The 22,538-nt window shown below is 40.0% G+C and overlaps 1 protein-coding gene across 1 annotated transcript; it reads right to left on the bottom strand.

The window, feature by feature from the left end:
• Positions 1–4,688: 4,688 nt before the first annotated feature.
• LOC307064636 (uncharacterized protein) lies at positions 4,689–14,773 on the bottom strand (the record flags this gene model as incomplete). Its single annotated transcript, XM_079721293.1, has 4 exons — positions 4,689–4,805; positions 13,831–13,888; positions 14,524–14,636; positions 14,681–14,773. The coding sequence occupies 4 exons, from the start codon at positions 14,771–14,773 to the stop codon at positions 4,689–4,691; spliced, it is 381 nt and encodes a 126-aa protein (XP_079577419.1).
• Between the last annotated feature and the right edge of the window lie 7,765 nt (positions 14,774–22,538).

Raw genomic sequence — 22,538 nt, 5'->3', positions numbered from 1 at the left:
TGGAATCTAACCATTCTGTTCAGAAGACTGAAATGTGAACTGTCTGACTTCACACACATTAGTGCTACATCATAATATGAATCAATACGAATCATTAGGACATTGATTCTTGTGTTTCTGTATGCATCCAACAAGTTACAACTATGTATAGAGGAAAACAAAAAGTGTAGTGTTACTGTCAAAGGGACCATTAATCCTGGCCCCAAACCCCCTCCTCTGTGAATCCTTCCAACACCCCAGGCAGAGGTGGTTGTGCTCTTCTCACTCTCTTCAAATCTGTGATATGGCTTGGAGTTATTTGGGGTGTTATTTATCTGTTTAATTTTCTCTACCACTGACTGAGAGCTCTCTTTGAGGAAAGGAATCACGTCTTAACCTCTATCCTCAGTATCCAGCATGAGTGTGGCACATAGAAGGGGCTTGAGAATATTGGTCTAATAGATACGTGAATAGATCTTGGAGTGAGTACACAAACATCGGCATTTGGAAGTGATTCTCTGTCATTCTCTAAAGCTCTGGCTACCAAATACTCATTGGACAGCTAAGCAACACCCTTGGGTCCATGTTGTACCCTGAATTCATGGAATTAACTCCCACTCCATCCCTCCCCCACACCCCTCCCTCCCCTTTGGCAACCACAAACCTGTTCTCTATGTTTGAATCTGTGTCTGTTTCGTAGATAAGTTCACTTGTCTCATATTATAGATTCCACATATAAGTGATATCATATGGTATTTGTCTTTCTGACTTATTTCACTTAGTATGATAATCTCTAGTTGCACCTATGTTGCTGCAAATGGCAGTATTTCATTCTTTTTAATGGCTGAGTAATATTCCATTGTATCTATGTAGCACATCTTCTTTATCCATTCCTCTGTTGATGGACATTTAGGTTGTTTCCATGCCTTGGCTGTAGTAAATAGTGCTGTTATGAACATAAGGGTGCATGTATCTTCTTGAATTATAGTTTTGAAGGAACTATTTTTAATAGTGTTTTGTGAGGGAGTGCTGTCCCTTGTCCTAGACGTTGCCACAACCAGGTGGAGCCTGACGGCACCTTGCCTCAGATGCTTGTGTCACCTTGCTTTGTGTCCTGGACCGCTCTGCCACCAGGGATTGGACATCTGCTGGGCCCGCTCAGCCACGATGGAGAAGACAACCCTCCCTGTGGTGGGTGGGGACCTGTGAATGAATGTGGCTAGCTGACAATTTTAAGGCACACTCACAGGGTTTCCTAGGCTGCCCTTGAGAGGAGCGAGCCTGTTTCCCACAGGGGTAATCAGCTCAATACCATCCCCCTGGACAAGTCTTCCTTCTATGCTTCACTCTCCTCCATTCCCCACTTTTGTCTCTGGTACTACTTCTCTGAAGAAACCTCCTGTGAGCGAGCTTTTGTCAGAGGGTCTCTCTTTGGGGAAACTCAGGCAAAGTCCAAGCCATGATGTGACTAAACCACCCATAACACCTCTTCAAATGAAAACTTTGACTAGGTTCAGGATGGATCATGATGACTGAAAAAAAAGAAAGAAAGAAAGAAAGAAAGAAAGAAATATAATGCTTTAGTCTTCATCCTCATAAAATACAGGGAGTGTATAAAGATTCTATACTTAAGTGTATAAAATTAATCATGCCACAAATTTTTAACAGTCCTTTAGTAATTCATATTCTTCCTTTGGATTGATATAAAAAATGAGGCCAATGAAATGTTTTCCTAAGTATTTACTTATAAAAGTGAATGAATAGCTATTTTCTAAGAAGCAACTGAACTTAAAATGTTACTTTATCCCATGAAACAGAAACTGACTCATCCAGGCTAGAGTAAAAGCCACATTGACTTTGCCTAGGTTTTTCTCCCCATCAATCTCCCCTTTAATGTTATTCATCACACTTGAAATTACTTGCTTAAGGCCTGTCTGTTCCACTAGACTGAAGCCCCATCATGGTGAGGGCTATATCATTTGAAAGCATATCCTTAGCTCTGCATCTGACACACAGTGGGTCCTCAATGGATGGTTATTGAGTTTAAGTGAACAAAATATAAAACACCTGACTAAATCCTTACCACTCACTTGATGACTCAGAGGCCTTCCCGTACAGTATCAGTCCGCTGTGCTCATGTTAATTAAGGAATCCCCTTGATGAATCAGTCCACAAGCCCCTCATACAGTGGAGATGTAGCAAAGGTTTGGGTTGGTCAGGAGAAAACCGAGAACAAAGCAACCTGATTTTCTTTACATCTAAGGGGAACCCTAATATGAACTCTTCTCTAGCTAAGTCACTCAGTTTCTCTTTACCGCTAGTAACATTGGAGTAATACTAAATCTTGAATTTCTGAAGTTGGAGAGCAAATTCAGCCAAGCACTCAGTGGACCTAACTGGACATACAACTGAGAATTTGTTACCACTTGAATTTCAAAAACCTTAAGACCAAGATATTTGTCAATAATCATTAACATTGTTTAAAGTACTACCCCAAAGTTCTTTATGTTCAAATAAAATGTTTCCTGCTAAACTCTCTATAGAATAAGTCTGACCTTCACAGAAAAGGGGAGCAACTAGAACATTCTTATAAAAACTCTTTTCCTCTTTCTTTTCTTCTCCCCACAAAGTAACTCCCTTCATCTTTAAAACTCATATAACACATATCCTACACAATCATTTAATCATATTTGACTCCTTTAGTTTTTTCCATGTTTGCTGTCTCTCCATTTCTTTCTTGTGCTGTGAAATCGCTTCTAGAACCATCACTTTAATAATGCCACTGATAAGTAAATGACATTATTAGTCTCAGAATCAAACATGGTAGAGGAAGTAACACTTGTCCAAAGACTCTAGTTTTAGTCTTTGCTCTCCCATTAACTGGCTCCATGGCCTTGGCTAGGTGATATACATTTTCTGAAACTCTCTTTCCTCTATTGTAAAATAGGAGGAAAGAGGATTGATTTCTATTTCACCTCTCAGCTTAAACAGTCTGTGAATATTTTCAAAGATGAGTCTTGGGCTTCCCTGGTGGCGCAGTGGTTGAGAGTCCGTCTGCCGATGCAGGGGACACGGGTTTGTGCCCCGGTCCGGGAAGATCCCACATGCCGCGGAGCGGCTGGGCCTGTGAGCCATGGCCACTGAGCCTGCGCGTCCGGAGCCTGTGCTCCGCAACGGGAGAGGCCACAACAGTGAGAGGCCCGCGTACGGCAAAAAAAAAAATAAAAAAGATGAGTCTTGGTAGATGTTTTGTTGAGTCAAGTTTTGTTCTGTAAATTATACTGTGTTTGCGAAGTATTAATTAGTGAGCTTAGTCTGTCTTGGGCCACTAATAACTGTCTTCATCATAAATGATCATTATTTTGTAAGTTGGAATACTTCCAGCAAGTTGGTAGCTTTACCACTTCAATTTCAAGGAGAAGGTGTTTTTTCTGAATTGGTGCTGGTCTGTCCAGGAAGGAAACCTGGATGAAGTTTGAAACCTAAAAGGGTCTAGAATCTCCTCTTTGTAGAGCTAGAGGCGGCTTGCAGAGGAATCAGTTTGTAGCTTGTACACATTTCCTCCTTAGCCCTTTTCCCTGACTTTTTAACAGCCAAGTTAGGCAAAAAAATAGAAGCAACCAGTGCTTTGTGTCCACCTAGAGGGGTGGGATAGGGAGGGTGGGAGGGAGATGCAAGAGGGAGGAGATATGGGGATATGTGTATATGTATAGCTGATTCACTTTGTTATACAGCAGAAAATAACACACCACTGTAAAGCAATTATACTCAAATAAAGATGTTAAAAAAAAATAGAAGCAACAATTTAGTCTTGGTCTCCATACAAGAACCAGATCATAACCATTTAGTGATAGATGTAAATGTTACTAACAAGCTCAAGCTAAGAGGGCAACTGGTGCCGTTGTATGTGGGGTATGGAATATATTTTGAAGTCTCAGAGAGGAGGTAAACATTAGAATATAGAGGATAAAATGTATCCTGTCAATAGTGATGGCATCACTAAATCCCATACACATATTGGAAATGATCACAACATCAAGGCCTGTGATTTAAGATGAGATTACATGTCAAATCGTAAGCAGACCACACCAAGTCACATATTCATCTCACTTTTTCCCCAAAGAGTGACCATGACATAAGAAGGAATTGATATTGTGATTCCCAAATTGTCCTTAAGATGGAGATACTGAGGCCACAAAATTTCAGTCTCAGAAATTCAGAAAGAAGTTAATTAGATATTTGGGAACACTTTCCCACATGAGAGAATTGTGATTTGCTTTACGTATCCATTTTAAAGAAATTCAAAGCTGTTTATCAGAAACAAAGATTTTTTTAAAAATTTCATTTGATAGTTGTAAAAGAATAATAATTTCGGGGCTTCCCTGGTTGCCCAGTGGTTGAGAGTTCGCCTGCCGATGCAGGGGACATGGGTTCATGCCCCGGTCCGGGAAGATCCCACACGCCGCGGAGCGGCTGGGCCCGTGAGCCATGGCCGCTGAGCCTGCGCGTCCAGAGCCTGTGCTCCGCAACAGGAGAGGCCACAACAGCGAGAGGCCTACGTACAGCAAAAAAGAAGAAAAAAAAAAAAAGAAGAAGAAGAATTTGAATAATCTTTCCTCCTCAGAGGCACATACTTGGTCCTTTAGGGTAAGATCCTTTTTCTTTTTTCTTTTTAAACAACTGATTATCAACTTATTAAAAATGTTGATTTAAGCATCTGCGATGGTGACTTCAACCTCGACTCCTGGCTCAATACTGATGGAAGTGCTCTGCTTGACAATCTCAGAGGGACTGTACAGGTCATTGAGTCGCTTGTGGATCCTCATCTGAAAACGATCCCAAGTCTTAGAACCTTCACCGCAAGTTTTCCTTGTAGTTATTCTCAGAGTCTTGGTAGGTATGTGTCCATTTGTTGCCAAGTTAAGCTCCAAGACATTACTTCCTGACCTAGGTACCGTTAATAATAGTTCTTAATTAATTTATTTTGTTAATGAATGTTAATTAATTTTAATTATGCATATTGTTATTAATTACATTATTGTTAATACATTATTGTTAATTAATAATGCACTATCTAATAAGTGAAATAATTCATAAATAACTCAAAAAAACTCAAAGAACAAGGGAGGAGTTTCTAGAATTACATCAAATACTATAGAAATGATTGATGATTTTTGTCCAACTGATGGATGATCAGATTGATCCATTTTTACATTACAATTCTAAATCTTCTGAGGTAGAAGCCACTGTATCATTAATTGAGTTATTCAGGTATGTTTCCCCAAATCTTATCTGTTCTTTTCCAATATAAATAATACTCCTTAAAAGTTATTTTTGTGAAATATTTTTGACACAAAAGATATAGAAGGAAATGTAACAAATACTTTGTTCCTTGCTTCTAGGCTTAAAAAATAATAAATCACAGCTACAATTGAAGAAGCTCTGTGTACCCTTCCTTATGCCATTCCCTTCCTTCTCCTACCATCAAACACCCATCCTGTGCATGTTTTTATACCTTTACTACATGTTAATGTATCCCTAAAATATTTGCCACTGTTTTAAGTGATCTAAAACTTTGTACAAATGGCATCATACTCTATGTGTCACCAACTTATTTTTATTAGTTTAATATTGTGTGTTTGAGATTTATCCATATTGATATATGTCATTTTGTTTATTCATTTAAGCTGCTAGGTAAGATGAATTTACCTTTATTTATTCAGTCTCCTCTTTATGGATATTAAATTTTTTTCTATTTTCGCTTACAAACAGCGCTACAATGAATATTCTTATATACGTAACTTGTGCAAGAGTTTCTTTAGGGTATACATCTAGGAGTAGAACTTCAAGAACTCTGAGTTGGTATTGTCAACTTTATTAATATTACCAAATTGCCCTCTCAAGTGTAAATTACCCCCATTTACACTCCCACCAGCTGTGTGTGGTTCCCCCCAACCCCACCTTTTCTCATCACTTGCGTTGTCCAGCATTTTCATATTTGCCATTTGATAAATGTGAAAAGACATTTGACTGGGTTTTCATTTACATCTCTCCCCAGCTCTTCTCTTTAGGAGAATATCGGCTCAAGCATAAGATATTCTGAAAGTTTTTGTCTTCACCATCCCACTCTCCATCCTTCATTCTGCTGGGGAACTCTGAGAACTTACGTATCAGGAGACACTTCTGATGTTTCCTTCCATGTGGAGGTGTGACAGTTATGACCTCTCCTCCTCAGTGTTAAGTAAGAAACTGTGAAGGGTCTGAGATTTTACCCTACTTGGAAGCTAACAAGTTAGCCTGCCATCGTTTTATACACATAAACTGACAGAAGACACAAGACCCCTGGGTCAGAGAAACAGACCATTTATGACTCACAGCACGACTCCTGTCTGATAGAATTACTCAGTAAGTCATATACACAACTATGTGCACTAAAGCTGCCCACCATCGCCTCTTGTTCCTTCATACCTAGGATAAATTTCAACTTCATGACCAATATTGTAATCTCTGCTTTCCTAGACAATTAGGAGAAATCCACTATGGAAACTTGTTCCTTTTTATTTCTACAAAAGCCATGTATATCAATGGAGAAAAATTTTAGTATAGTATTTTCAGTCCCTTGTTTTTAGTTTAGCCCATTACAAGCTCAGCATCATGGCATAGTGGACGCTGTCCAAACACAGTTTGATCTACTTTTGAATACTGATTCTGTCATTTTATACCTGGATGGCTTTGGGCAAGTTTCCTAATTTCTCTGAGATCCAAAGACCTCATCTGTACAGTAGTCATAAAATACTTGCATCAAAGAGTTGACAGACTCGGATGCACTAGTGCAGGTAAAATACCTGATACATGATAAATACCTCAGTATTAACAGTGATTATTATTCTAAAAGGCAACATCCTTTGGTGGAAGGATGTTTATTTCCCTGAATTTAGCAAACACCCCTTGCCCCGATGTTATTCCATAATTATTGCTCCCGGGGATATTTTAGATTTGACAGAAAATAACCACTGCCTTTATTGGGTACCCACAGGCTAGATGTTTTTTCAAGGTAGAAATTATGCTACACACTTTACAGATGAGGATATAAAGCAAGAGAAGTTAGGAAAATTGTCCACAGTCATACAGTCAGTAAATGATAGATGTAGGATTCGAACCCATGTCTGTTTACTTCTTAGCCCTGGGCTCCTGTTTATCTATCAATACAAGTTAGGATGTATACATTTTAATAAAGCATCAGGATATTAGAGTATTTGACTCATTTTACTTAGTCATGAATATGAATGTGACAGTAAACACATTCACAGTTTTGGGATAGAAATGATGCCAAAGTCTCTTGTGATTTTTCTTTACCAGGGAAGTGTAGCTCTACTAAACACACACAAAGTGTCCAAGCTTCCTATGTGAGTTTTGTAGTTAGCAAAGCCTCTTGAGAAAATGAAACAACCAAAAATCAGTAATGTTTTTAAGATATTTCCTTTTTTACCACTTAACTAAAAGTATTTTGAAAATCCAGTTACAATTCTAAGGAAGCTTCTCCAACACAGAAAACAATCCCAGGCCAGAGACCCTTGAACTCAGGCACTTTACAACCAACTTCTTTTATGCTTTTCATTTTTTACCATCCTTCTGCTGAGCAGTAAAATGAGTGAGCAATACAGAAATATCAGAATTTTTAGTGTTTTCCTATTCCGTTGGAAGGCTTTATCTGATCTGAGCGATGCTTTAACTATGTTAACACAGAAATACAGCCTCAATGTCGGTGGCTTAAATGTAAAGAACCATGCTTAGGATGGAATGGCATGTTTAACTTCTGTCTTTCTCATAATCTAAAGACTTATTTCAAGTTATACAATCAGAAAAATCAATGTTTAAACTCTAAAGGACTATTAGGTTCAGAAATCTCCCCTCCAAAATCCTTCATGTTTCACAAGGTCATTATTTTAATATGCAATTAAAGCGCTGTAATGCCACAACTGATGATGGGAGACTCTGTAGGATTAGTCAACCCACATTTAGCCTTCCATTCTTTGCTTCCAGATTGAGCAGAATCTTGCAGTTTCACCCCATCTCTGCCTGTCTGTCTATTCCTCCAGCTGATATTTAAAGTTAGCTTCAAAATAAATCATTATAAGCACCTATCTGTGTCATCACCCATACTATACATTTTCTTCTTTCAAAAATTCTTTCTCCTTTATGCTCAGATTGCTTTGCCAGAAAACCTCCAAATAAAAAACTCCCTGAGAAAGGGATCCCCACTCTAAACCAAACTGGACTACCTATGAATGCATCAGGAGGCAACCCATTTCCGTAGCTACTTAAGGTATGTATAAAGCCTACAGCAATTATGCACTTTCATTTTAGGCAGCCTCTTGGATTTAACTTTTAATTACTTCCTAGGAATGAGTGCCTCTACCCAATTCACTTAAGCAGATGTAACTACAACCGCAAAAAACACTGTTGACTGGTGTCCTCCAGAGACCTGTTCATTACCTGTCATTAAATGTTTTAAAAGTTTGCATAATTGATCCAGCCAATAAGTCATCATTGATTTATGGGGTTCTGTGCTGAAGAGTTGCTCTTTAAAAATTCATAACACTGGTATGTGTCTTTACAATCCATTAGCTGTTTACGTACCCACAGCCTTAGCATTGATTGACCTTGGACTGAGATTCTCATGGACTTCTTTTTTTTGCAAGTCCTCAGTATAGAAAAGCAATACTTCAGCCTTCTCCCTTGACAGCTATACTTTGATTTTTTCCCCCTCCATCAAAACAGAAACTTTACTTGAAATGATGAATAAAGCATATTCCATAAACAGCTCTTCACTATTATTTAAGCTTATGGGCTGCATTGTGTGAATCTCCTTTCCCCACCATCAGATTCAAGTGTGTAAATGTTCTAAAAGGCTTTGAAAGTTTTATGATGATTTCAGGGGATGGAGGAGTAATAGCTGAAGAGTGAAGCTATTAGTTTTAATATTTATATTGAGTGCTCTGAAACATTAATGTGACAAGATGTAAGATCAGTGCAGTGGGATATATTTACTTCACAACCATTGCCACGTGACCAAAAAAACCCGTGTGTGTGTATTTGTGTGTGTGTGTGCCTGTGTGTGCATGTTTATTTTCTAAAACTTTTGGGACCAAGGTTCAAACGTTGTTTGCAGGTTATTATTTCTTCTTTTTCATGAGATTTAAAGTTCTGATTGATGAATATGGTAGCTTTTCTTGAACTTGAGCTATTTTTAGGAAGCAGGAATGGGCTGCCAGACAAAGATTGATACATGGGTTTGTTAATTTGTGTGGGTCTGCATTCGAACAGTACTCTTAGCCCACCATGGTGAATACCATCCACCAGATTAGTAACACTTTCTCCTGCCTTCACTTCCTACTGTGTCTTGGGGAATCTAAAGAGTGATGATTATAAATCTGGACTGAGAGGACTTTATAATGAGAGCCACTCCAGGCAATTTCATATGGAAAAGAAATGAGGCAAGGAAGTTTTGAGCTCTGGACTCTGTCAGTTCTGGATTCAGCCTCAGCTCCACCCCAACAGGCTTTGTGACCTTGTGCATGTCTCTCTACATTTTCAAGCTTGATTATTGATTTTTAAAAGGAGAATAATAATTTACCAATTCACATACTTCTTGTAGTGATTAAAAGATATAAGCCCTGTAAAGACCTGGCATAGTAAATATTCCTGAGTATTATTCTCACAATCAAATGAGCAAATACATTCAGAGTGCCTGTAATGTGCAAGGCACTGAATTTTCACCAATTACTAGATTTTTAAAATATGATATATGGTTCTCATTTTCAAGATATTAACCATCTATTGGGAAACCAAGAACATTTGCCCAACTTAAATCTCAAAACAAAGGCAGAAGTGTTGTTCTAGAACTAGAGCAGACCTAAAAGGCCCAAGTTTAAGTCTAAGCCCTGCCATTTGCTGCCTGGACAGCACCAGGCTTGTCAATCTCTCTGAGACTCTATTTGCTCTAATGTGAAGTAAGGGTACTGATACTTCACCTCACATAGTGGCCATGAAGATTCAAGAACATAACGTTAATAATGTTTGTGGTAAATGGTAAGCTACTAAAAATGTGGTATGTTCAGACAATTCCAAGTTTGGGGAGTTTAGACAAACCTGAATGGCCAGATGACTTCCTAGCTAATTTTGGATGTCCATAGCAATGAAGGCATTCATCATGACATAAATGAGACAGAGAGTAGGTAATGATGAAGATCAGTGAAGGAAGACCTTGTTTTATGCTGGGTGATCATGGCAGAGTGGGACTGGACCGGACATATAAGGTCAATTTCAACATCAATAGGCAAAGAAAAGTAATTAACTGTGAGAGTAGTCAAAATGCGATGAGTAAAAGGAACAAAAAACAGAGGAAGAAAAACCAAGATCCACGGGGAGGGTAGAAGTATGGTGTGGGCATGGGCGCTAAACTGTGGGAGCTAAAGTTATAAAAGTGATCTAGGGAAGATGGCAGCACCTGGAGCACCAGGATAGAGTTGTTATTTTGACCCTGTAGCCCAGTGGGGTTTTTTCCTTTCCCATTTTAAAAAAGCAGTACAATATTTTAATAAAAGTTAACTTTTTATTTTTTAATCTAAGTAAAATATATCCATAGTTTAAGGCAGCAATTTTTAACCTTGGATGTATATCAAAATCACCTTGGGAGCTTTTATAAATTCAATACCCAGGCCTCACCCCAGACTAATTAAATCAGATTCTCTTAGGGTAGGACCCAGACATCAGTCAGCATTTTTAAAGCTCCCAGGTGATTCTGGTGCAACCAAGGTCGAGAACCACTGGTTTAAAGTGTTCATTTTGCACTACAATGAAAAAGAGCTATTCCTCTCCTCCATTCCACCCCTCCACTTAGCCTCATAGTATAAAGGCCATAAATTGTCTTTTCTGTTTTCCATATATTAATCTCTTGTATTTCGAAGGTTTCCCTCAGATCCATAGGAATTCTTGACCCTCTGTTCATGTTTAAGAATGAGATACTAAAAAAATTATGGAAAATTCCTTTGCATGGATTTTGCATGGCTTATGGAAGATTGCTTCACAATTGTTGGGCTTTATCGTAGGTAAGTGGTGAGCTAGCTTTTTAGTTGAAGGAACTTCATATGTCAACATTCATAAGCCTTTTCTCTGGGATTCTTCATTTTCTTAAGAGAAGACTCCTCCAGACTCCTGCCTGGGCACTTTGTATGACTTGGTTCCTCTATTCTGTGAATGGGGCAGAGGAAGGATGCCAAGGTCCCATGAGTCAATAGGCCAACTGTCACTTAATGCCCTTATTCTTTGCCTTTGCACCTCATCCTTTGCCCTCTGATGTGGCCATGTTCCCCAAACCAGAGCCTCCTTGGTTCAGCTTTTCTAGAGATTAAATTTCTGTTTTCTGAGGTAAATGTAGGGGAGGGTGGTGAATTGTGGGAGGTGGGGGGAAGGTAGAGGCGAGGAGTAGAATCTGGCTGTTCTGGACCGTGCAGTGGTCCTGGGAGTCCAAAAGCTTCATATCTTAACTCACCTTCCACTAATTCTCCTGATTTCTTCTCTGTCTCCTGATTTCCTCACCCCATTAGGTGGTACCTGACGTCCAACCTTGATTGTTTTCCTGGGGTTTAATTGGCTGAATCTGCTCATTTCTTATTGGTATTTATCCTCTGCAAGTCCTTGTATTTTAACTTCCTCTGCTCTGCTGAATCATTTACTCATTTACATTTACTCTCCATCTACTTCCGATCTTCCAAAAATATCTTAGCCTTTCTTGTCTGTTGTCCCCTTTCCTGCTTCTTTGACCCTGTGGGTTTATATAATTTTGGTTTTGTTCTTTGAATATTATTTTAATGGAAATAAAATAAAGAGAAACACATGTGGTCAATCTGCCACGTCTAAACAGAAGTCCCATGGGAATGGGGGGGGGGGAAGGGTTGTGATTGTTTTTATAAATATTGTGCAGAACTATTAAAAAACAGTTAGAAACGGAGTCTATTCCATGTAAATGAGGGGTAGAGATCCCTTTCCCATTTTCTCCCTTTTCCTTCAAACCCAAACAAACTCCGAGAATACAGATGGAAGAAAGTCCTACTGTAAACAGGGAGTGGTCAGAGGTGAAGACCGTGGTCTCCAAATGCTTCCCTTCTGGGTCTTTTTGCCAAAATATGGAGTGACCAAGGAGCCATGAGGGAGTTGTCTTGTTTCCTGCTATGATTTGCCATGGTCCTTTTGCAGATTTCTGTTATTCAACAAAAATTCCTTAAGTACTTTATTCCTAAGGATGATTAAGATTGCCTGGGCGACACAAAAGTCAACAAACTAGCCTCTATGCTCAAGGAACTGATAAGCCAGTGGGGAGGCTGGTGGGAGAGTGGCTGTCACATCATACACCCTCTCAAAAGCTCTGTCCCATCTCACACATCCTCCAGCACTGAGAGGGCCTCCTACCAGTCCCCAGCTTCACCTCTTCATTATCAAAAAGCACAAATCTCAGGAAGTTCTGCACAGGGATATTCACAGAGGGCTCAAACAAATGGTGAAGAGGTGGGTGCTGCCCCTACAATCCAACCAAGCTCCAATTCCAATCCAACTGCCCCCCACAGCTCCCTGGCCTCAGCAGAGACCTTGAAGGATGGATGCTCTAGGCCAATGGCAATTCATATCCTCATATTCAATAAGTATTGCTCAGGCCTCAAATTCAAAGCGGGAAATATGTATCAGCAGATGAAAGTCTTGATGAACACATTCTCTTTTTCTTTTTTTTTTTTTTTTTTTGGCGGTACGCAGGCCTCTCACTATTGTGGCCTCTCCCGTTGCGGAGCACAGGCTCCGGACGCGCAGGCTCAGCGGCCATGGCTCACGGGCCCAGCGGCTCCACGGCATGTGGGATCTTCCCGGACCGGAGCACGAACCCGTGTCCTCTGCATCGGCAGGCGGACTCTCAACCACTGCACCACCAGGGAAGCCCACACATTCTTTTTTTTAACTTCTTTTCTATCCTCTCTCTCTTCCCCTACATGCCTACTCATCCTTTCCTCATTTAAAGGATTCACTTTAAGCGCCATCCCAAATGCTCACATGGAGGCAAATAAATATGCTTTGTTTGTCCCCAGCTATGAGTCCTCTAATGTAAAGGTTACATGGCAAATATTTTCTATCCCAAATGTCAGAACAATCATGGACTTCCCTGAGGGGACTCTTTTTCAGAAACTCCGTGAAATCAGGTTGGCAGGCAAGGAAGGACAGAACGCTGCCACCACACGTATCCCTTGAAAAACTGCAGTAATTGGCATACTCACAGTCCACACAGTAACACTTGGGAACACCCCAAGCTAGGGGTCCTGGGGGCTCAGGAGGCATCATGGGTGGCAGGTCCAACTACCCACCCACCCACTCCCAGTCAAGCCTGTGGCCCCTCACACTGTCGGCTCATTTTTCCTGACAATCTCCAGACGTACACACCTCAGTCACAAGGAATGGTTAGGCTTAAAAAACTTTCTGTGGGAAAAACTCCCAAACCTTTGTAGGTTTGTCCTGGGGATACCAAGCTCCACTACGCAAATATAATAGTATCAGCAGCTTTCTTGCGTGTGCCCTTCCTTCTGTGGTCTTCCAAAATGCTGTACCCACCATGGGACAAATCTGGCACGGTAATTCAGGTTGGTGGGAAGACTCTGACAGCCTTTTCACAGATCCTGCTTCTCCCTTCTTAGTAAGGGGACAGGAGGAAGACAGAAAGGAGAAGAGAAGACGTGAGAAAGTTATTAACTTGGCCCCAGACTTCCCTTCCCTCTGCCTGACTCAGGTTTTGGGATCTTGTCTGTTTACCTGATCTCCTTTCCTGAGTGTTCTGAAAAAGGAAGCGTAAAAGTCATACTGGAAGATTCTATAGAGAAAATCAATATGAATAAAAGGAAAACTGCACCCCCCAAGGGGCTGTATGAAATGAAGGACATGTGGCATATTGGGAAAGATTGTATGAGAGGGATCCTGGAGAAGAGAAGTGATATAAAGATAAACATAGGGACAATCAATATTTTTCTGGACTAAGTGAGTGAGAAATTCCTCCAAGTTCCCTTGAGCCAAACAATGGAAGACAATGGGTGATGTGACCATACTTTGCTTTGGTCTATGTACTTGAACATCCTTAAATGACTGAGATACACAGAGAAGATCTGAGTTTTTATTGGCACTACAATTCTTTAACTACGACACATTGCAGAAGCTTTCTAAGCCTGCCCAGAGGGTAGCTCTGTACAAACTTGAGCTGTACACTTGTCTCTTCTGTAACCTACCGTGATATTTTGTCCTATTCAGCTACTTCCTGTAGATTAGCCTTCTAGGCTATCTTTCCCTTCTCTTCCTCAGGAAATGCACCCTTGACCTTGAATGGATTCTATGCAGAGTACTCACCGAACCGAGCATTAACCAATAAATGGAGAAAAATGTTTGAACCAATGAAAAGATAAGGACTCTTTGATTGATATGCTTGATATATTTTGTCTGCCCTTCCAGATTTACCTTTCTCCACCCTGGTCTAGGCCCCTGGGGGCTGACTTGCATGGCCTGATTAATGAAACACCTTGCTCTGACTTCCGGTTGAGTTTGGCCAACAGGAAGCACCAGAAGGAGACCTAGGGATAGGAGTTGAGGCTGGTTGTTCATTCCCCAAACTCACTTCCTGCTCTCCAGGAGTGTTCCTCAACCAAAGACGCAGCCTCAGTCTGGAGACCCTCTCCACCAGCTCTCCTTCCTGGGCTATGATAACCATTCCTCCCCTTTGGCATTCAGGCTTGGAATTCACTAGCTCTGGAGTTCGGTGCTACCCCTTGTGGGTTTTCCAGGCTCCTCACCCACATCCTTGTCAATAGTCTCATTATTAGACTCTCTTCAAATTGTCCAATTTGAGCCTGCCATCTGTTTGCTGCTGGGACCCTGACTGACAAACTTGGCAGAATGAAATTTAGCCCACCCAGAGGTGAAAATAAAATAATGTGTATTTATTAAGCAATTATAAGATAAACATAGGCTGAGAAAAAAATCTTGTTAGACTTAAGATATATAAGAAAACATTAAATTATAACAAATAAGGAGTCTGCCATACAGAGTGAAGTAAGTCAGAAAGAGAAAAACAAATATCATATATTAAAGCATATATGTGGAATCTAGAAAAATGGTACGGATGAACCTATTTGTAGGGCAGAAATAGAGACGCAGACATAGGGAATGGACATATGGACATGGCAGGGGGTGGGCTGAATTGGCAGATTGGGATTGACGTATGTGCGCTGCCATGTGTAAAACAGATAGCTAGTGGGAACCTGCTGTAGAGCACAGGGAGCTCAGCTTGGTGCTCTGTGATGGCCTAGATGGGTGGGATGGGGGGGGCGTGGAAGGGAGATCCAAGAGGGAGGGGATATATGTATACATATAGTTGATTCACTTTGTTGTACAGCAGAAACTAACACAACATTGTAAAGCAATTATACTGAAATTAAAAAAATTATGAGAGAAGTCATAAAGAAATACTTCATTCGTCTTAAAATCAACTTCTATATAACATAAGGTATTAGAGTTCAGGTAAGATATTAGAGTAACTGCTGTAACAAAAAGTCAACAATATAATTGCTTAAAGGACCAAGAGTTTTATGTGCTCTCACGTAAGTGTCCAAGATGTGTCACTCAGGTTCATCTAGGTTCTCTCAAATTCCTTGCTCTGCCATCTTCTAAGGCATTGTTGCCTGTGGTTAAAGCTGAGCTTGTGCCACATCTGGATCTCCAGCTGGAGAAACAGGGGGAAGAGCAGGAAGGACTTATTTCCACCATCTTAAAGACCTGGCCAGACAATGGCAACCATCACTTCGGCTCACATTCCATTCTGGCTCCATTTAACTTCAAGAGGGGTAGAATATATAGTCCCTAGCTAGGTAGCCACATGTCCAGCTATACTGGACTATGAAAAAGGGGAGAACAAATTTAAGTGGAAAATAGCAGTATCCACCACACCATCATAAAGACAACTGAAAGGCAGAGAGAAAACAGAAAAAATCATGCAGCAAATATGGAAAACTTGTCATCATTATGACATAAAGAAGTCCATAGAGGAAATTCAAAAAGAGCTAATGTACCCATAAAAAATGGACAAAAGAGCTTCCCTGGTGGCGCAGTGGTTGAGAGTCCGCCTGCCGATGCAGAGGACACGAGTTCGTGCCCCGGTCGAGGAAGATCCCACATGCCGCAGAGCGGCTGGGCCCGTGAGCCATGGCCGCTGAGCCTGCACGTCTGGAGCCTGTGCTCCGCAACAGGAGAGGCCACAACAGTGAGAGGGCTGTGTACTGCAAAAAAAGAAAAAAAAAAAAAAAAGGGACAAAAGACATAAACAAACAATATAAATGTCCCATAAACATGAAAATTAGCATTGGCTGTAACAAAGGAATTTAAATGGAAATGATTAAATGCCATTGTTTATCAATCCATTTGTCAAGATCTTTCTTAATGATCATTCTCAATGCTGGCAGTGTGGTGAGACCACTTTGTTGGAGTATAAATATCAAAGCATTCAGCCTTTGTAAAATGTAATATATACCAAGAGTTCAACCATGCTCTTCTCCTGGAACCCTGAATCCATGTTAAGAATCTACCCTAAGGAAATAACCCAAGAAATGGTCAAAGAGGTGTGTACAAATATGTTCACTCTAGCACAAACAGTTGTAAATAACCTAAATGTCTGACAATAAGAATGGTTAAATAAAGTACGTGTAGGGAGAGCACTGCTGTCTTCATGTCCCCATCTCATCTATAGACAACTTCTTTCCACATCCCCGTTTAGGAAGTGCTGGCAAGGAGAATATATTAAATTTCTTCAATCCTTACTTGTTTCTTTCCCAGAGAAAAATAGCTTATTTGCTTTCAGAGAGCATCATATCAATGGGCCATATGCCACACAGATAGAGTTGGCAGGAAGCATCCTCTACCCTCTCACACTCAGGATTCTTAGGAAAGTCCAGGCCTCCACCTCTGCTTCCTCATAAGTGGTGTGATCTGTCTCAGAATCAAGACCCTCAGTCTCCCAGATTCTTCCAGATTCCATGGAAGTGACTAGTTAAGTGTCTCAGAATTCACTTTATAAACTCAATTATTCAGACAGAAGCATCCAATATTAGGAGATGGGGTGGAGCAAAGGGGCCATTCTCAGACCCTACTCTCTTCCTCCAAGCTAACTTCTCTGGAAAGTTCCAAATTCTGGGAATTATTAGGCCTTCATTGATAAGGGTACTTTGTTCCCTACATGGCTCCCTATCCCCATTTTCTACTGGTTAAAACTTGGAAGGAGTAGCGCCCTAAACCTCCAATACTAGGGGATACCTATAAGTGAAATAATATCCATTTTGTTTGAGAATTATGTTTATTTTTACAGGAAAATGCTATATGATATCAAACGGAAAGGCAAGTAAATCAGACCTCATTTCAAAAATATGGAAAGACAAAATATAATATCTTCGCAGGAAAAGGCATATGAAAATGCTGGATAATTCTTTTTTTAATCTTTTCAAGCTTAGATGAACTGGAGTGAAAATAAGTGAAGTCCCCAGGTCATAATGGACAAAAGAAGGGAAGTACCCAATGAAGCTGGTGGCTTCGGCTTTAATAGGCTATCGGTGGCTTAAAGGACAAAAAGCTTAGACCGCATACAAGGTAGGAGTTGTATCAGAGACCCTACCGCATAAAGCTGGGACCACAAAAGGCAACTCTTTGGATGGGTAAACATGGAAAATTTCCACCGCCACCCATAAAGAGGTAATTAAGAAAAATTTCCAATCTCAGCCTTGGCTTGTAGGGAGCAAAGCAGCACTTTGTAACTGCAAGCCAGTCTTCACATGGGTTTGGGGCTGGAATTCGTATGATGGCCCCAAATACCTAAGTCATGAATTTGGTTTAAAGTGTTCCCAAGCATCTGGCGGAATCACATACTAATCCTCTCTGGAGAATCATACCACAGAAAAAAGTTCCAGGATCACGGATCATGAGCTCTCTCTCTCTCTCTCTCTGTCTCTCTCTCTCTCTCATACACACACACACACACACACACAGGTGCAGAAGTGCACGCACAGACATGCACATATTTGAGATATCGAGCCACCGTGAAAAATTGCCCATAGAAACAGAAATCACGCAATTAGATTTGCAAAGATGGTGGATATTCAGATAACCAGATGCAGAATATAAGTTTAACATTTTTAAGTAAATAAAAGAAATGAATAAATGCAAGACTAAGGAGTAAGAGACTATGAAAAATGAACAGGCAGGCAGATAAGAAAAAAGAGTAACAAAATTTCTAGAAATTAAAAAACACAATGAATACTGGTAGAAATTTAATGAATGGATTAAAAAGCAGATTAGACACACAGTAATTCGAATCTCAGGAATTTATCATAAAGAAACAAATTAACAGAAGTAAAAAAAATCTGTCATAGACATGCTCACTGTGGCAATGTCTACAAAGAAAAGCATGGGAATAATCTTTATGGTTAAAGATTTTACATGGTAAAGATATCAAATCTTTAAAAATGCTTTCATTAACTAAACATTTAAGCTTTAAAAAAAAGCAAATTAGACATATCTGAAAGAATTAGTGAATTAATCAATGAGACAACTTGTGTTAATATCTTCTAGTAATATCTACAAGTATACGTTTTTATATTATGATTTAGTATTATGTTTTATATTATGATATAATATGTTTTATATTATGCTTTAGTAGAGACACGAATGTCTATATAATTAGCCTTTGATTTCAATTTGCAAAGCACTTTTATTTATAAAATGACATTATCCTGACAATAATCCCATGGGATTTTTAGAGTAGTCATTTATTCCCCAAATAGATTGTAAATTCATTGAAAGCAGGGGCTGAAATGTATTTTTGGTCTTCCACAAATAATTACACACAATCAACAGATATTATATCTGTTGAATAAATATAGTTAAATCCATTCAGTGCTTCTCTAATCTGTAATGCATTTGAACAAAATATCCACTCGTTCTTTAAAAATCTTTCTCCAGCTTAAAAGTAATTCGTTTTCACAAGTGATTTTGAAATCCCAAAATTGAAGTTTCTAGAAAGGAAACAACATGAGTAAAGACCATTTAATTGGGTACCTAGAGACCCAGATCTGCCCTGATGTAGTTATTTGAACGTGGGCAAAGGAAGAAGTATAGTTGAATTAGGTAAATATTGATGGAGTGTCTGCCAAGTGCCAGACATTGTTTGGTAACTTACATATGTTATGATCTCAGCAGTCTTTTGAGAAAATGTCCCAAAGTGATCTTTTCTTGTGTAACACAATGTGTAAAAGAATCATCACTTACTAGGTACTGTATTTTGTGTCAGGCACTGTGCCAGTTCCTTGACATATATTTTTGTCCTCAATAGTTAACCAATTGCCGCAGCATTTACATGGCATTTTCTCACAGAAATCTCTCCTTCAAGCAGTAGTGTGCCAATGGAATAACCCCTCAAGTCTGCTGTGCCTCAAATGCTTCTTCAAGATCCATGGTAGGAAGAGGGACCATAACGAAGAGAAAGTCCAACCAGCCTTCCCCCACAGCCTGCATTAGAGGGGAATAGGGGGCTGATGCCTCTACTCCCCAAAATAACAGTGGGGAGTAGCAGCTCAATGGGGACGGCAGGAATTACAGACCAAAGTCCATTATTGTAAGAGCCTGTAAGGGATCTGCAAACTTTTGCTTACCTTTTGTTTTAACTTCATTTGTGGAAATCATCTCATATAATTAGGCTCTACCAGAGCTTGCTGGAAAAACCCAAATAAGTCACTCAAGAAAATAAAACCTAACATAGATTGAGGTGGTCAAGAACAATTTGAAACCCAAGCCAGGATCATAGCAGGAGTCCAGCTGGCCTAGGATATAGAAGGAACAGAACAACAAAGTCCAAGTGGACACAACCCTCCCATCCCCAGAAATCTAGATGACAGCTTTAAAAAGAGTAATGACAATAGCAAATGCCTATATGGTGCTTACTTTATGCCAGGCACTGTTGATACATATATATCTCCATATATTTTCTCTATTTAATCCTTTTTGGTGAGTGTCATTGTTAGTCCCAATTTTTAGATGAGGACACGTCTACTGATATCAGAGGTACCCCATGGCAAAGCCAGAGATCAAGTGCAGGCGACCTGGCTTCAGAGTCCAAGCTCTTCATTGCTAGCTCCACCACCTCTCACATACTAATCAGACACTCTTATTCCAGGGATGTACAGAGGTCTTTGGTGACTAAGACATACATACGTGACACATGTATCCACATTAGTTGCACAGTGCTCATAGACTGGGACTTCCCAGGAGACTTCAGTCTGCAGAACTTTTTCACCTCACTTGCACGGCAAACCTGGGCTAGTGTGACTCTCAGTAAAGAGCTCAGCTTCTGTGTCTGCCGGATCAGCCCTGCACTCATTCATTCAGATACTGTCACAAAACAGGCAGAGCTCTGGTGCCAGCCTCTCCTGTGCTCACACTGTGATCTGTACCTGTGGTTGCCTTCCCCTGAACCAAGCATCGAAAACTGTGTGTCTGGCTTTTCTGTAACCCGTGGCTCCATGATAAGGAACACTTTCCAGTGCAGCAGGAGTGGCAGAAGATCATTTCTTTTGTTTGCCTAGAGGTTTACCTTTCTTCTATAAAATCCTCTTCCTCTATTCCCATTGCCCCTTGGTCCTTTAAATCCCTCTAGGGCACACACCTCTGTTATGATCATGTAAGGTGAGGTCCATGATTTCCAGCAAGAAGCAGGAGAGCCCTTAAAATGTAGGGAATCTGTGAGCTTGTCTCAGATGACATGAAAAGAAGGAGTAGCTGGGGAGGATTGACTAGTAGGTATGTGGACGTGAGTGTGAAAATAATCAATCAGAGGTACGATTTGGGGAGGAAAGTGTACGATATACACACGGTGGGTGATAGAAGCAACTGAAAGGTAATAAAGCAGGGAGTTCCCAGACACTACTGGAAAATGGTTTGGGCTTGGGAAGGGGCCTGGAGTCCAAGGAGCCCAACAATCTCTTTACCCCCCCACTCCTTTCTCTTCTGTCCCATCCACCTCTAAACCTCTTCTATTTTGGTGATCAGAGGATGGATTTAGGGCCAGATACTCAATACCAAGAAGCAGATTGACTCCTTCCCTCATGTTCTTTCAGCACTCAGAACCCATCTTATCATGATGTTTGAGTGTTAAAGTATAGTCACTTCTTAGGAGAAATCTATCTGGAAACAGAAATATAGTTGTCCACTAAGCTGAAATTGGACGTCAAGCTGTTCCCTAATTCGAACCTGCTCATTTTAATTACGATGCACTTCATTTCCAAGACACTGCTCAGTCTGCGCAGTCTGCAGTCAATGAGAACTACGTCTTACCATGCAAACTCCTCTGATGGTGGAGTTGAAGATGCTGAGTGTCAGAGACATTAAGTTTCGTCCGCACACTGCCTAGCTGCCTTCCGATGGAGAATGATGCTGTGAATCCCAAATAATGTCTGAAATGTTTACCCACTTCTTCCATTCGTGGTCATGATTGACTTCAAACTAAGTGCTGGTGTCTGTCTCATTACATTGTCCTCAGAGTACTGTCAAGTTTGTTTTCAGAAGAAACTTTTCAAAGTATGTAATAGGCCTCAATAACAAAAAAAGAATGTTGATAGCCAGAAAGAGAAGCAAGGTGCATTACTATTGCATTGGCATCCTTCTTTAGAGATCAGGGGAAATATGACAATCCGGACTCCTATTATTGTCACAGCATATTGCATTCAGCTAGGATGGAGCAGAACTGTGAAAGTGTTTCCTGAGGTATTTTCACTTCATGCATTTGGCATTGTTATTAGTTATTACATTTAAGATATATTGGTCTGTTTACTCCCCATGTTTCCTCACAGAGAAAATGTTAACTGTGGGAAAAGAACATTTGATGTTACAAATTATCTAGCTTGCTAGTCTCATCTCCCTTTTAGTATGCAATTATTTGTTTAGCTTCCCTTAGCAAATGAAATTTCAAGGGCATTTCAAGGAATATAAATAATATAAAAAGGAAGTAGAGTCCCAAAGAATTTTTTTTCCTCTTCTTCCTTTTTTTTTTTTTTTTTGTTGTATTCAGGAATGGTCTTGAATCATGCATATGTATGAATCAACAAAATCAGGTTAGCTAAGAAATTGAAAATTGCACTCCACTAGAATATTTGTCTTGCTCTAGAGACCTTTGTTACAGATTTGAAGGACTAATAAAAAATCACCAGCATGACCAGAACAGATGTTTTTTATGGACTTGAGTTGTTAATAGTCTTTTAAGCTTCTCCTAAAGACTTCAGCAGTTTCCTCACTTGTCCTCAACACCTGAAACTCTGTTTACATTGTCCAAAATGGACACTAACAAGGTATATTTAAAATGTCATAAATTGAAATGGGGCTACTGGAGATTTTGACCAAGCAGTATAAAATTTAAAAGCAGCAAAGAGAGATAGATGCTAAAT

The sequence above is a fragment of the Hyperoodon ampullatus genome, assembly GCF_949752795.1.
Source record: "Hyperoodon ampullatus genome assembly, chromosome: 2".
Taxonomy (NCBI): Eukaryota; Metazoa; Chordata; class Mammalia; order Artiodactyla; family Ziphiidae; genus Hyperoodon; species Hyperoodon ampullatus.
This window is presented reverse-complemented; position numbering and strand designations above follow the sequence as displayed.